General features: G+C 36.7%; 1 protein-coding gene across 2 annotated transcripts; it reads left to right on the top strand.

The window, feature by feature from the left end:
- The first annotated feature begins 7,464 nt into the window (after positions 1–7,464).
- LOC128275963 (acidic leucine-rich nuclear phosphoprotein 32 family member A) lies at positions 7,465–12,899 on the top strand. Of its 2 annotated transcripts, XM_053014434.1 has the most exons (7): positions 8,050–8,073; positions 8,352–8,428; positions 9,348–9,724; positions 9,802–9,854; positions 10,074–10,508; positions 10,934–11,281; positions 11,350–12,899. In XM_053014434.1, the coding sequence occupies exons 2-7, from the start codon at positions 8,381–8,383 to the stop codon at positions 11,412–11,414; spliced, it is 1,326 nt and encodes a 441-aa protein (XP_052870394.1). In that variant the 5' UTR covers positions 8,050–8,073; positions 8,352–8,380; the 3' UTR covers positions 11,415–12,899. The 2 variants fall into 2 exon arrangements, with proteins under 2 accessions (XP_052870402.1, XP_052870394.1); XM_053014442.1 differs by lacking the exons at positions 8,050–8,073; positions 10,074–10,508 and adding an exon at positions 7,465–7,667.
- Positions 12,900–13,966: the final 1,067 nt, after the last annotated feature.

Here is a 13,966-nt window from a genome sequence, read left to right on the forward strand (position 1 = left end):
CTCCCGGAATAACAGTATACCTTTCGAATGAGAAGTTACTGAAAATAAAGCCAGGTTTATGTAGAAATCTGTCCGTAACCAGATCTACGTTCTAACACCTTGTTGCTAGCGTACATGTATATTTTGACACAACATTTTCAAAGAAGCTCGTTTTCTTAACCATTAAATAGATCCACGATACTACGTAAGTTATCCATAGCTGTACTATTCGGTTTTTTACTGCAGTACGACAAATATTTCTATCTGTCATCGTGCCATGTATTTAATAACTTAAGCCAACGAAAATAGTGTTGTTGATAACAATAGACTAAAACCCTTCGAAAGCTAAACACAAAACTTATTTCCGATGTCATATTTAGGCATTATTAAGCAAAAACTTCAAGCTCAAAATTCTGACTCTCTTAAATGAATTCCAAAAATATTTTATCTTCCATCGTCTTTAATTATCGTTACAACTAGTTTACTGCACCGGCGTTTGAAGTAACTCAGTCATGTAGATTGCTTTAGACTTTAGCTGAAAAATACCTTAAAAGAATCAAGCTTTGCGGAGTGTGTTAAAATATTGTTCCTTTCAAAGACACGAAAATTGTATAACGATATCTAACGCTCAAAAGGGAAAGGTTATAGAAGAAAAATTGAAAATTCCGCTCACATCAATACAAAGCTTGGTGGACACACGAGTAGAATAGTCGTCTGCCACCAGTTCAGTAGATGGAAGGCTAAAAAACTCTACTAAAACTCCTGATGTTGTTCGATTCCTGCTACAGTAACTGCAGTAACTTGAATGCAAAAATTCAAAGTAAATGAAAATACGGTACTTACCTTAGGTGTAACAAACATTTCAGTTGCATCGCTTTGGCTGAATGGTGTTAGAACTTGCAAGTTTCCACTAGAACTAGAACTTTATCAATCAAGCTACAGAATAATCCTGTTTTAAATGTCTTTAAATAACGTTATTCTAGCAACACATTTATGGTCAATTCTCAACAGTAATCACGAAAGGCAAACTAAAAGAAATTTACGATTCATTTATTAGGATTCATGTAAGAATTTTCCAATAATTACAAATCATCTCAAATCAAATAATTGTCAGTCCGTCAATGCTTTACGATTATTATCCAGTTTTTTTCCAATATCATATCTGTTTTCAGTTTCATAATAGCACTGGTCTCAGCATATGAAAAAATAAAAATAAATAAAAATGTGCCAAAATTAGTATTGGTATTTCAAAAATGTAGAAATTGTATGAAAATAAATTGTTGGAATAAAATTTGTAAGAGAGTTTGTATGGAACAGGACACTAACATAGTTAAACGGTATCCGAAAATGTCGGAAATAAATAATAATATAATAAAAACGGACGCACAGTAAAATAAAAGTTAACAAATTAAGTATCTTTTAACAATCACTGTTCACCATGCTTGTACTCCGCCTCAAGTTCACAGGGACATTTGCTAATAAACATTTATGACAGGATTCTCAGGAGCCTCTCAGTCGCTAGTAAATTGCAAATGAAAATTTCAGTTCAGCCGAACGGCATTCGATTTTTAAATACACTAATTAGAATGACAGTAACGAAATAGAAAGATCACTTACAACAATGCTAGACATCACTTTGAAAACAATTGCCTTTTAAGCCACGGTATCCGCGAACAATCCATAAATCTCCAAAAACTTCTTGTAGTCTTTAGATCCGCATCAAGGATACCTTTTGCGAAACTAGAAAACTGTAGCGAGCAGCTTAAAAGCGGCCGAAAATGTGCGGTGATTCGAATCTAAGTATTCGTAAAACATACTAAATTATAATATCCACTCGGTATATTAAATGGAATTTAATTATTTCCCATGGAAATCAATTACATGTTTGCTACAAGCAGAATCTGCCCTCGGTCCCAACAGATCTTTGAACAGGTCATAACATCGTGTTAGGTGCTCAGTATAATGTTTACGCTTTGGCGTACTCTCTTGGTATGTTTTTCCAAGCCTGTATTTTCTCAACATTCTTTTTTAATATATTGTATATTGTATATAATTTTCTACTCTTTACCGTAAACAAGTTACCCACACATTTCAGCCTTTTCTGACACGAAAGTAGCTTGTTGTAGTTTTAAAGTAACGGAGTTCGCGTCCTATATTGAAACTATAAAAATGACAGGCCACTAAGCAAAAAAAACATTAATTGATGCATTTCATTGATTGTTAGGTTTGTAGCATTTTTATGAATCCGTACTATGACGAAGTATTGTACGAAATATGCCCAAAGGTTAGGAGCTGTCTTACGTGTCGTTATGAATAAATCTTATGAGAAAAAACTGCAGCTGACAGAATGGAGCTTTCTAGCGTTAAACTAGCATAATTCGGGGCATGAGACATACTTCCTTTATGAATCTCCTTTCCATTTACTGGTTTCCTAAGGTTCTAAGCAAAACATAGCGTTGGCTATCGGTCGAACGATACGAAGATAAAACTGGAAAAATTAAAGGCAGGAAGAAAAGGATATTAGGATTAAACGGAACCCTAGGTTTGGTTCTCGTAACGTTAAGGAAAGTGTCGCAACTCCTAAAGTGGAAAATAAATAAAAAAAAACTTCCGGCGTTTGGACTTCTTTTCACGTTTCTCGATTTGTGAAAAGAAAGTTTCAGCAGACCACATGAATTTTAAGCCACGCAACGTAAACCAATTGAAAAAGTTTTAAATTAAATAACCTTAAACAGTGGAAACTCTTGCAGCACATTCGACTTACACAGATTAGACTGTACAGTGTTAATTTTGGGTCAAAAACATTCTTCATTTTGCATCATACCCACACAGCACAGTCACCAACATGGTAGCACACAAACCAACAGGGAAAACGAAGCCCGACTGAAGCAAGCTAGAGTGACTTAATTGAAAAAAAATGATATTGTTAAACGAGCTCTAGATGAGGCATAATTAGGCATAAATAGTATGAAAATATATATAATTGCAATGCAACTTGCTGTAGATTGAAAATGGCTGAATTTGTTAAGAGAGCAACAAAATATAATAATTAGCGTTATTGTGAAAGATATAGTATATTGAAAAAGGCATAGATAATAATAAACCGTTTAAACAATACAAGAAGCTAATGGCCCCTGCAATTCATTGCATTAATGTTTTATTTTCGATTTCTCTCGTGATTATTGATCTATCAGCAAAGGTAGATATTTTATTTAAGTTTGAATTAGTGGCTGCTGCTTTGTTATGATAAAATTTTAATGATAAATTCGACTGTTCAAAATTTTAAATCACGCTCGCAGCGAAAGAATGAATCGCGGATGTCACAACACCTAGTAGCATGGTTTTCCTATATAAGCTGTCCGTAAAAGCACACTATAAGTTTTTTTTCTCTCAGGTAGCCATCCGCTGATGGCGCCAACGTGGCCTACCGTCAAAGACAGACCAGTTGGGCATAACCAGCAGTTGTAGCCATTTGCCTTTTAACACTTAACGCTAGTATACTCAAACTGTTGCTCAGTTGATCTCAAGCGCAAAGTTGAAAAACATATAAAATGTAAATAAAACGTAAGCATATAATTTTCCTTATTAAATTTTTCATTATTTCATGTTTTTTTTAAAGACACGATATAATTACAAGTAAAAGTAGTGCTATATGTTTAATTTATATTGATACTTTTGTTTTTTCGTATTTTCAACAATGTTGAGAATCAACAACTTATCGTTGTATTTAAGTAATAGTTCTACATTTTCACGTACGATATAATTAGTGCTATTGCCATTGGAAAAAAACAAAGATATATAAATTTATTTTTTTCTTAAAAGAAATAAAGCAGAAAATAAAATTTAATGAAGGTATTTGTTATTTCTGTGGTATGTTCTTTGAGTGACACAAGAGTCCAGTGGTTTATCAAATCTTGAAAAACTCTGAAATCGGTACTAGCAACATCAAGGTTTCACAATCTTCTTCAAAATTTGAATACAAAGAAGATGAGAATAGCTATAAGAAATGGCAACTCAAATAAAATTAATGGTTATTCTGCTGGTTAACATATCGATAACGTTGTTCTATCTCTATTCCATTCTCTTAAATGGTTTTCATTCATAAGTGGCATGGATTTCTTTTTTATCCCAGAAACGATCGAACTGTATTTTCATTTACTTTAAATTTGTCCATTCAAGATGATACAACGTTCGTGTTAAAACGTTGCCTGCGATTACTCAAAGCGGTCTAGCTGATTTCGTTATAAGAAAAGCATATGTTATTCATGTTTAAAATGTTTGAATACAACAACCAACAACTTGTTTTAGGATAAGGAGAATAAAACCGGTATAATTTATAAAATTTAGTTTCCCTTGCTACACAGTCAATCTGGTCAAATTAAAACTAAAACTTCCACAACTGTCAATACAGATATAGTTTAACGCTATTTGTAAAAAAAACTAGAACGTACCGGTACCGACATGGGCACAAGCTAACGGTCAATAATGCAAATCTCAAAGGGAATGCGTTTCCAACAAGAATCGACCTGATATACCTTGATGAATATTGCCGTAATATTCTATGACACAGTAATTCAACGTTTCCCAAACATCCAGATGGAATCAGAGTTAAAAAAAACGAATGTTTTCGGTTACTAACCTAACGTTATTATGTTTTCCACCAATTTGCAACAAATATCAATTGAATAACGCTATGGGTTTTGAACTATTAATTGTATGTTAGAAGAGTACGAACAGTAGACTATCGAAATTTGTCACGCGAAAACGGGCCGCATCACTGCTTCAGGCATTCCTGCAGCTTCCGATGTTTTGAAACAAATAGGAAAACGTTATTCAAATACATGATTCTGTTGTAACTTTGTGCTTGCAAGAGTTAGAAGTTCTTATTCGAACGATGCATCGATGGCGTTATGTCCATAAACGGTTTCAAACTTCGAAGCTGTTGCCCTAATGTGAAAAACCAAGTTGTCTTATTTTCACAAGTTATTTCAAAGTCGAACCATACAAAACAAAATTATTGTAGGGGGTTTTGTATTACCATTAGCTTGTGGTGCAGCCTTAAAGTAAAGCCAATGCAATACGTTTTTGGTCCGAAACAATGAGGCGGAATTCAGATGGAAAGGGTCAATTTTATACTCGCACGTTTTGATATTTTTCTAAATCAATATTAACTGTGAAATGATGTTCTCTAGAAAAACAGAATGAATTTGTTATCTTTCATGCAATAGATGATGCATACTTTTAAACAAACATTATAAAGTAAAAGAACACTATTAATAACATTTTTCCATCATTTTGTAGGATTGAATAATGTCAACAAGTATAAACGACTATTTCTTGAAACCTAGCTAATTTAATATAATCAGGTACCTCAAACAAGGTACATAGAACTGTTTTGAAATAAATTTTGCAAATAAAAACCAACCAAAGAAATACGAGGGTGGGTCCAATAAGCCCGTGAGCAATTACAACTTTTCAATTGTTTTATGTTTTTGATTTCTGACAAAAACATTGGCTTCTTTCAAAAAGTCAAGGACATATTGACCAAGACCATCGTAAGACATATAAAATTGTTGATGATCGGTTCATTGAATATGATCGATTTTGACTCTAATTGTTCGAATATTTGAATTATTTTATGAGCCCAACAAACTATCTTTTGTTCAACTAAAAAGCACAAATAGTTTGAATGAGCTCCATACTTTATAGTATTAAAAATGTAAATAAAATAATAAAATCTATAAAGAAACAAATAAATTTATTAAGAGAACACACTTTCCCATTGTGTGGCTTCGGTGCGAACATGTGGGGTTGAGCTCAGTTTGCAGAAAGGCAACGAGCGTCGAAGTTGTATAACAAGTTTGCTGCAAACAACTTGGATTTCATAAAGAAAATTAAATCTACGCCTGAGCGGTAACGATCATTGTAACAGAACGGACACAGTATTATTGTCTCTATGCATCATCTTATTAAATAAAAAGAAAATATGAGCCTACAAAGTATCTCGAAAATCCAAGTCTTATCTTGAACTCTAGCTTATCAACAACAAAAAATTATCAAAGATTCAGCATTCGAATGCTGCAAAATCATTGCATATTAAAGGAAGTTGAATCAAAGATGTAGAAAAACGATGTTATGATAGTTTTTCTACACGCAAATCTGCACAACTGTAAAAAGAAATTGAAACTACGCCGGGAAGACACCTGAGTACGAATTAAAAAATCTTTCCAAGCAAAGGAATAAAATTGTGCGATTCTATCGGTTTAGTTCGGTTGGTAATTTTAGGGCGTAGGGCCGAACATCTGTAGTGGAACGCAAAGTGGAACGCAATCAGAATGAACGATTGTTCATAACAACAAGTAGGAGGATGTTAAACTTGATTGTAATGTTTTGTATAAAATTATCATGAAAAAATAAAACAAATGTTTATATGGTTAAATACATATGTTGTTCTAAAACTGGACTTGTTGAATTGCTTCATTCGAAAAAAAAATTGTTACCGTTTTTCTTTTAATCTTAAATCCGTATTTATGTTTTTATCGCTGTCTTAATTGTAGCTATCGACGTTTCACCTGAATAGAGTACACGGAGCTCTTCGAACCGTTTATTCCTACGTCCGAACCGAACCTCTTTACTAATGTAATAAAATCAAGTGCACGTTTTTACTTTGCCAAACATCAGGTCTGGCCCTCTAGATAGAGAGGCCAACCAATAGAGGTCATCGAAACAACTTCACCTGCTTCCGGTAGAAAGTTGGAAATCTATCCAGCCAGAGGTCCTCTCGCGATGGGCCCAGCATTTTGATGAATTACTCAACGAGAAAATTACCAAGCAGCAAGAGGCTCCACTCCCAGCGACACAGCAAAGTTTAATACAGTAGAGAGTTTGGTTTCGATTTGGTTTGGTTGGTTGTTTTAAAATTTGTCCCTTGTTTCATCGAATTCTGTCCGTCCGAATTTCATCGAATTATTTTGTGACCGTCAACCGCTCTATGTCGGTAGTGTTTATGCTATGTGGTTCGGTTCTTACGGCACCCTAATTTTGAAACTAATCGTTTTTTTACAAATTTAATTTTTAGTTTGTTCGATTTAACTATAGTGCGCAGCATTATCCTTTCAAGCCCTTGGAGTTAACAAATACGCCGTTTTAAGGCACATTTGCTTAAAGGGAACATTTATTCTCATAGTTATACTTCCGGTTGAGTGATGCATCTGACGGTTAAGAACTGACAATCGTTCGCCCGGCAATTTGTTTGGGTTGGTGAGAGTATCAGATAGCACGAACACACTCAAACCATTCAATGTGTTTTGCATCGCTTGCTGCAGGTGTGCGTGAACGCCGCTAGCTTTGAAGGCCAGGTGAGACAACGAGTTTCTCATTCGATTGTATCTACGTTCGTTGCCTGCAGAGCGAGCAGGACACAATGCACCGTTGGCGGTAGAAATCCTAGTACTTAGCATCGCAGATCGCAGCGTAGTTAGGCAAAGCAGAAGAAGTTTGGTGCACGAAAAATTTCGGTCCCATTTCGGACGAACAAGTGATCGAAGTTTCGCTGAATTGTATCTCAAGTGTTAGAAGTTTCGCTTTGTTTCAGTTGAACCATACAGGAAAACACTATCAGTCGCTTGTGGGCAAGAACTTCAAAAGAAAGTGAGACAACCGTTCCCACCAGCAGCTGCCGGTCAAAAGTATGTAAACGCCAAAGAGCGAACAGTGATTTGGGAGGCGAACGTGCATGTTATTTGAATATGAAAAATTGCGGTTTTCGTCCAGAAACTCGTTAGCTGCAAAGTAAAGCATCATTGTAACTTCGGATTCGAGAGTGGTTCCTTCCTTCAGATGGTCTGTTATTTGGCTTTGCTAGTAAAACGGATACGAATATTATCTGGCGTTGAGCACCAAAAACTAGCACGTTGTTCGTAAGTGCACAAGTGCTTTTGGCAAGAAAGTGTTGTAATTGATAACAAATCGAATGCTTTAGAACAGTGTGATTGCTATAGACTGAAAGCACGCTTCGAAGGAGACTTTCCGGGAAGCATTCAGTTTTTCCTCGCGATTGGCAAGCAAATTATTCTCACGCTATTGTTTGTATAGGTATGTGTGTGACACGTAACAAGCGTTATACCCCATAAAAACAGTAAATATTGGAATCCGTAAGTCCTTCAATGATAAACGAAGGAGGCTACCGAATGCAAAAAGCCAACCCAAGAGCGACGGACCTCTCGGGTAACCGCTACGGTTTTGTAGCGAACACTATAAAGTTTCGAAACGAAAACATTTCAATGTGTGATTTTTTTAATTCCACTAGACTAGCTTTTATCATGCCAAAAATATCAAATAATATTTCTCGTGACACATTCTTCAATTCATAGCGTGCTGTTTGTTTGCACAATACATTATCATGGAGAAACGCATCGCGCTGGAAAAACGCGGACGCACTGATGATCAGGTAAGCCATGCTGCTAATGCGAAATATCTGAAGGTGAAACACCTTTATATTACGAGGGATTGCACTATTTTCGAATTAGTTTGTATTTGCACAGATAAGGAATTATGTGTGCTTCCTTTACGCACGAACGAAAATAGCAATTGCGATTAACCATTAGCTGAAGTTGAAGTTTCGTATGTGCACTTTGGCATCAGAATATGGGGTGATATTTTACTGTAACAAGTCGTTTAAAATATGAACTACGACTATCCTCGTGGATTGACCGCGACCTTCATGGTGGTTGAAATGGTCACACTATTATTTATAAAAAGCAATCAGTAGTTTATTATGTGTTTTTGCACTCTGAAGCCGGTAATCGTCGTCGGCAAGAGTGCACACAATGTTGTGCCGTAATCGATCCAAAGTTTCGTTCAGCATCCTTTTCCAATTCTCTTCTGAGCTCTTTCACGCTGATGCCGTGCGTCGTCACGTTGGTCACGGTCGTCGTGCTTTCGGTCCTGTGTACAATTCGCACGCCATTCGACGAAATTGAGTTCCATAACGCAGCGCGAAACCTTCGGTCCTTTCGCTCCATCGCAGAAGGCGATCAATCAGTACATCAAAAATCTGGTTGTCTCATTTTTGCGTTATCTTTGTGTTTTTACTGCAGTCTGCACTAGGGTTTAGCGCTGGCGGAGGAGCTATTTCGTCAACGCATTAAACAAACTTAGCCACAGCTTTGCGCGCGCAAACTGTGTCAAGCTCGAAATTTCAAATTGCAGCGATCCTGCGAGAAACTCCATTCTTTTGAGGTTAAAAAATTATAGCTACGAAAATCTGAAAAATAAAGAAGAAGTGGAAACTACGCTGTCGATTTTTTGTTTCAGTACTTTCTCTATCGTTGTGTTCTAATTTATATTTTCTCTTTTCGTTTATTCAGATCACAGAGCTAATCCTAGACAACTGCAGAAGCACATACATCGACGGATTAACAGATGAGTTCACTGCTCTCGAGACACTCAGCCTTATCAATGTCGGCTTAGTATCGTTGAAAAATTTCCCCAAACTATCCAACCTTCGGAAGCTGGAACTCTCAGACAACAGAATTTCGAACGGCTTAAATCATCTCACAAAAAGCTCTAAACTGACACACCTAAATCTGTCCGGAAATCGCATAGCAGATTTCGAGGAACTGCGGCCATTAAAAGACCTGGAAAACTTGGAATGTTTGGATTTATTTAACAATCAAGTAACTTTAACTGAAAACTATCGTGACAAAATGTTCACGCTTATTCCATCGCTATCTCATCTGGACGGGTTAGTATAAAACGGTAGCATGTTGTGGCTAGGCCATTGGGTTGTACTGATTTAAGTATAACTCGAAATTATTTTAGATTTGACAAGGACTTTTCGGAAGTAGTATCCGACGAAGACGAAGATGTTGCTGGTAAGTACGACATGTTGCTATCGCTTTGTGGGCAGTTCGTAGAAAACAGTAAATTGCACAAATATCGCAAGCTGGAGACAAATTGTAAACGTACAGTTGTTGTTTGGAACCTGGGATTGTTGTTCTGAAAGGCCTTTTTGTCTACAATTTGCTATCACACGCGGAGTATTGTTGATATCAAAAGCAAAACAATGCCACAACAACCCATCCTGTTTGCAGATGATGGTAATCAACATCCTTCACAATTCTCCATCAACGGTATCGAAATCGATCTCGACGAACTGGAGGAACTTGAGTCTCGTATCCGACAGAAGCGAAGTAAAAATGATGAAATAGCACCCGGGAATGCTCTTGAAGAACTTGAGTGCAATCTCGAGCAGCTTAAACTCGGCACTAGCACGAACAGCTCTGCAGCACCACCAGTAGCTAGTGAAAGCTTTAAAGATGATTTAGACGAGTTGTACGAGGACATTCAGCGCAAACAAGCGGTTGCAAACTTGCGGACAGAAGAGCTTCACCGCCAAAGAGTGTTATCCTTTGTACCGTTGCTATTGATGTTTGCTTCATTGTTAGCAATGATCAATCAATTATGTTTTCGCGATACGCAACCCTTATCCGCAGAAAAGGACGATGATCACCAACAGTTGAACATTGGTAATAAATCGAATACATGCGTGAAATGTGTACATCGATGGGCGAAATAACGAATACATTAGACACGTCTTTCAAGTATTGTTCACACTCGTTCATGCTAACCCATCAAACAAGTAACTACGCAATAACTACGCTGTCTCTCAAGTCGTGACTACATAAGTTAAATAATATCAATTTGATTTTAGTATGCTAAAATACATTTTCTAATGGACTTCAATGTTATTCCTACGAACAATACCCCATTTAAGCACACCAAATACGATTTTGCGTTATTTTGTCTGTCGGTGTAATAACATGCGAAAAGATAACGAAAGTTATTTAAAATGATATAAAGTCGTGTATTTAATTTCGAATGTCCTACTCGAGTGGAATGTCTAATGGAAGTTTGTAATTCTCTATTTTTCATATCGAATTTACTACTACAGAAGAGGCAGAAGAGGAAGATTCGTGCGATGAAGATTCCGACGTTTCATTAGCATTCTTGTACAATGATCGTTGTGCTGATGATGAAGTTGATGAGGAGTGGAAATGTGCCCTTGAACGGGATTTATACAATCCTCCGTCATCCTCATCTGATTCGGAATGTGAAGCTTGTGAAGAAGACGACGAAGATGATCAATCAATCAGCGACGGCGGAGAAGAGCAGGACAAAAAGGAGCAGGACGAAGTGAAAGAGAAAGATTCCGAAGGTACAACCGATAAAGCCGAAGCTTCATCGAAAACAACGGCGGCAACTGATGCTACCGATAAAGACGCCACTGCAGCCACTAAAGGTTCGACGAAACAAATGGTCAGCAAATGTGGCCAAAAATGTGCTCACCACTTATTTGTTTATTTGCAGAGCACGAATCCGAAGAAGCACGGGGAAAAAAGCGAAAGCTTGAAGACGCCGATACCGATGGTTAATCGAATGTCGCCCTTCTGCGCAAACAGGCAGTGTGCCTTAACGGCGAATTCTACATCTTAAGTTCACATCAGCACGCCAGTCTGGATCTCCAGTTTCAAAATACACGTCATAATTTCCGTGTGAAGAACTTTGCAAGTCTTCGAACGTCTACACATAGTATACAATTTATGTTTCCATTAAATTACAGCATATTAGTCTTAACAAGGCGCAGTTGTAGAGAACAGAGAAACACAAAACTTTTTAACAAAGAATAGTTAAGAGCATGTTTACATCAAGAAGCAGTTTTCAAATATGCACTCAATGTCGTGCTTTTTGAGGGGAAAGCTTGCTGGCATGTGAGAAAAAACATGGGAAGGTACCATTCTGTAGTATGAACATGAGAAACAAATAAAACATTGGTTTGGTCCACTTCATTGACAGGCATTGAAATATTTAAACCACTTCGTTTTGAATGTTGATTTTCTGTCAACGTAAATTTTCTTAAATATATTTTGGGTTTCACTAAATTAGTTGAGAACGCGGTTTGTCTTGAATATAATTAAAACCAAACAATATACTTAGTGACCATACGCTATTTTTTGTTCGATGTTAATTGCTGTCCTTGTTGGCCAATGAGAATGCTTTACTGAACGAAATGTAGGACCCGATAGAAATGTTGTGGGATCTTTCTGCCGCATATGGGTTTTCAAATAATATTAATCAAAAACCCTTCGGGAGTAATTTTGCAAAACTGTGGGTAATTTTTTCTTATTTTCCGAAGTAGTTCCGAAGTTTTCTGTTCGTTACTCCATGAGTACAGCGTTAATCTGCACACGAAATAGAACCCTATCCTATATTACGTTTGCTGGCAATTCCCGAGGTATGTACAGTTAAGTATCAATAACACCTCTTACGCGTCATTGGGTTCTTTTATGACTCATAACTTGTTTTTGTAATAAACGTACAAATGTTGAGTTGCGAGAAGTAGATTTGTATACTATAAGGTTTCTTTTTATACGAATGGGCAGAGCCAATTTTTCATCAAATTCATGTTCCATTCCATTCATGTTATTGCAGGGTCGGGATTCGAACTTACGGCCATCTGAATAATGGTTATTCGAGCCACTACTTGCGACAAAAAAAAACTGACGCACGAGCATTTCAAGATAATTGCAGCGTAAAAAAGTAACAAACAATTTTACTTTATCCGTCGACATAAAAAGTTTAAAAGTTTTACAAGTGAAAATCAAAAAAGGAAGATATCATTAAAAATCTACACTTCTACAAAATAAGCAAAGGACAAAGTGTGGTGACAAAAACCAAGATACCAGTTACAAAATCCAGACCAAACATGAACGGAAGGATAGGTAGTGATAACATGGGATGGCCCTGGAACACAGTATCTATCCACGGTCATTGAAATGATCCATAAGAGCCCAAACTAATTGTATCAATTTTTTGTATAATACGAAAATAAATAATTCAAGCATATTTTGGACACAGTTTATTGAATGTTACTGTTGACATCGAGAATTATTCTGTTCCTTATATACCCAAAAGAATGTATCGGTTGGATATGTACGAGGTTTGTTCAAAAAGTATCGCGACTTTTCAATTTCCGCGGACTACGTATATCCGATTTTCAAAGTTTTTGTGGCGTTAGGTTGCTACACTTGTCAGTGACTTATGGTAGAAATTTTGGCCATTTTGAGTAATCAGTAAATTTTGGACAGCTGTTTTGCTTGGGCGTGTTTTGACTCATCGTCGATTTTTGTGTACGCCAAAACTCTAATTGACCACGAAGCGGTAATTTAAGTTTTGGAAACAGAAAAAAACAGAAAAAGTCACAGGGGGCCAGATCTGGGGAATAAAGTGGCTTTGGCATCACTAGAGAGTTGTTTTGGCCAAAAATTCGCGCAGAAACAACGATGTGTTAGCAGTGTCGCAAAAGCCAATTTTTGTTTTTCCACAAATCCAGACGTTTGTGGTGGATTGCTTCGCGCAAATTGCACATAATTTTTAGGTAATATTCCTTATTGACCGTTCTACCTTTTGGCAACAACTCGTGATGAAACACGACCCTGCAATCGAAGAAAACTGCAAGCAAAACTGTTCGCAATCGATCAAAGTAGGCTTTTCGACGTTCACATCTTCTCGGCCTACTGAGAAAAATTTGAAACACCGATAAGCAATGCTTTTGGTCTTAAAAGCTTCACCATAAGCCACAATCAACATTTCGATTGCGTCCGAGTACTTAATTTCGTTTTTCATACAAAATTTGATAAACATTCTTTGCCATCCATTTTTTGGAAGAGACAAAAATCGACGATGGGCCAAGACACGTGCACACTAAAAAAATTGTCAAAAATTGACTGATTTTTCAAAAATTTTCAACTTTTCACCAAAAAATCACTGACATGTGTAGCAATCCAACGCCACAAAAACATCGGAAATCGGATATACGTAGCCCGCGGAAATTGAAAAGTCGCGATACTTTTTGAACAAACCTCGTATATGTGGAACAAAAAAAAAACCCGTTGGATTACCTTTTCTATTTCGAAAGAACGAACCT

This window comes from Anopheles cruzii, chromosome 2 (genome assembly GCF_943734635.1).
Source record: "Anopheles cruzii chromosome 2, idAnoCruzAS_RS32_06, whole genome shotgun sequence".
NCBI lineage: Eukaryota > Metazoa > Arthropoda > Insecta > Diptera > Culicidae > Anopheles > Anopheles cruzii.

Coding starts and splice junctions, on each gene's coding strand:
- LOC128275963 (XM_053014434.1), top strand. CDS start 8,381: ATGGAGAAACGCATCGCGCTGGAAAAACGCGGACGCACTGATGATCAG. Junction 8,429..9,347: donor GCGGACGCACTGATGATCAG/GTAAGCCATGCT, acceptor TCGTTTATTCAG/ATCACAGAGCTAATCCTAGA. Junction 10,509..10,933: donor TCACCAACAGTTGAACATTG/GTAATAAATCGA, acceptor TTACTACTACAG/AAGAGGCAGAAGAGGAAGAT.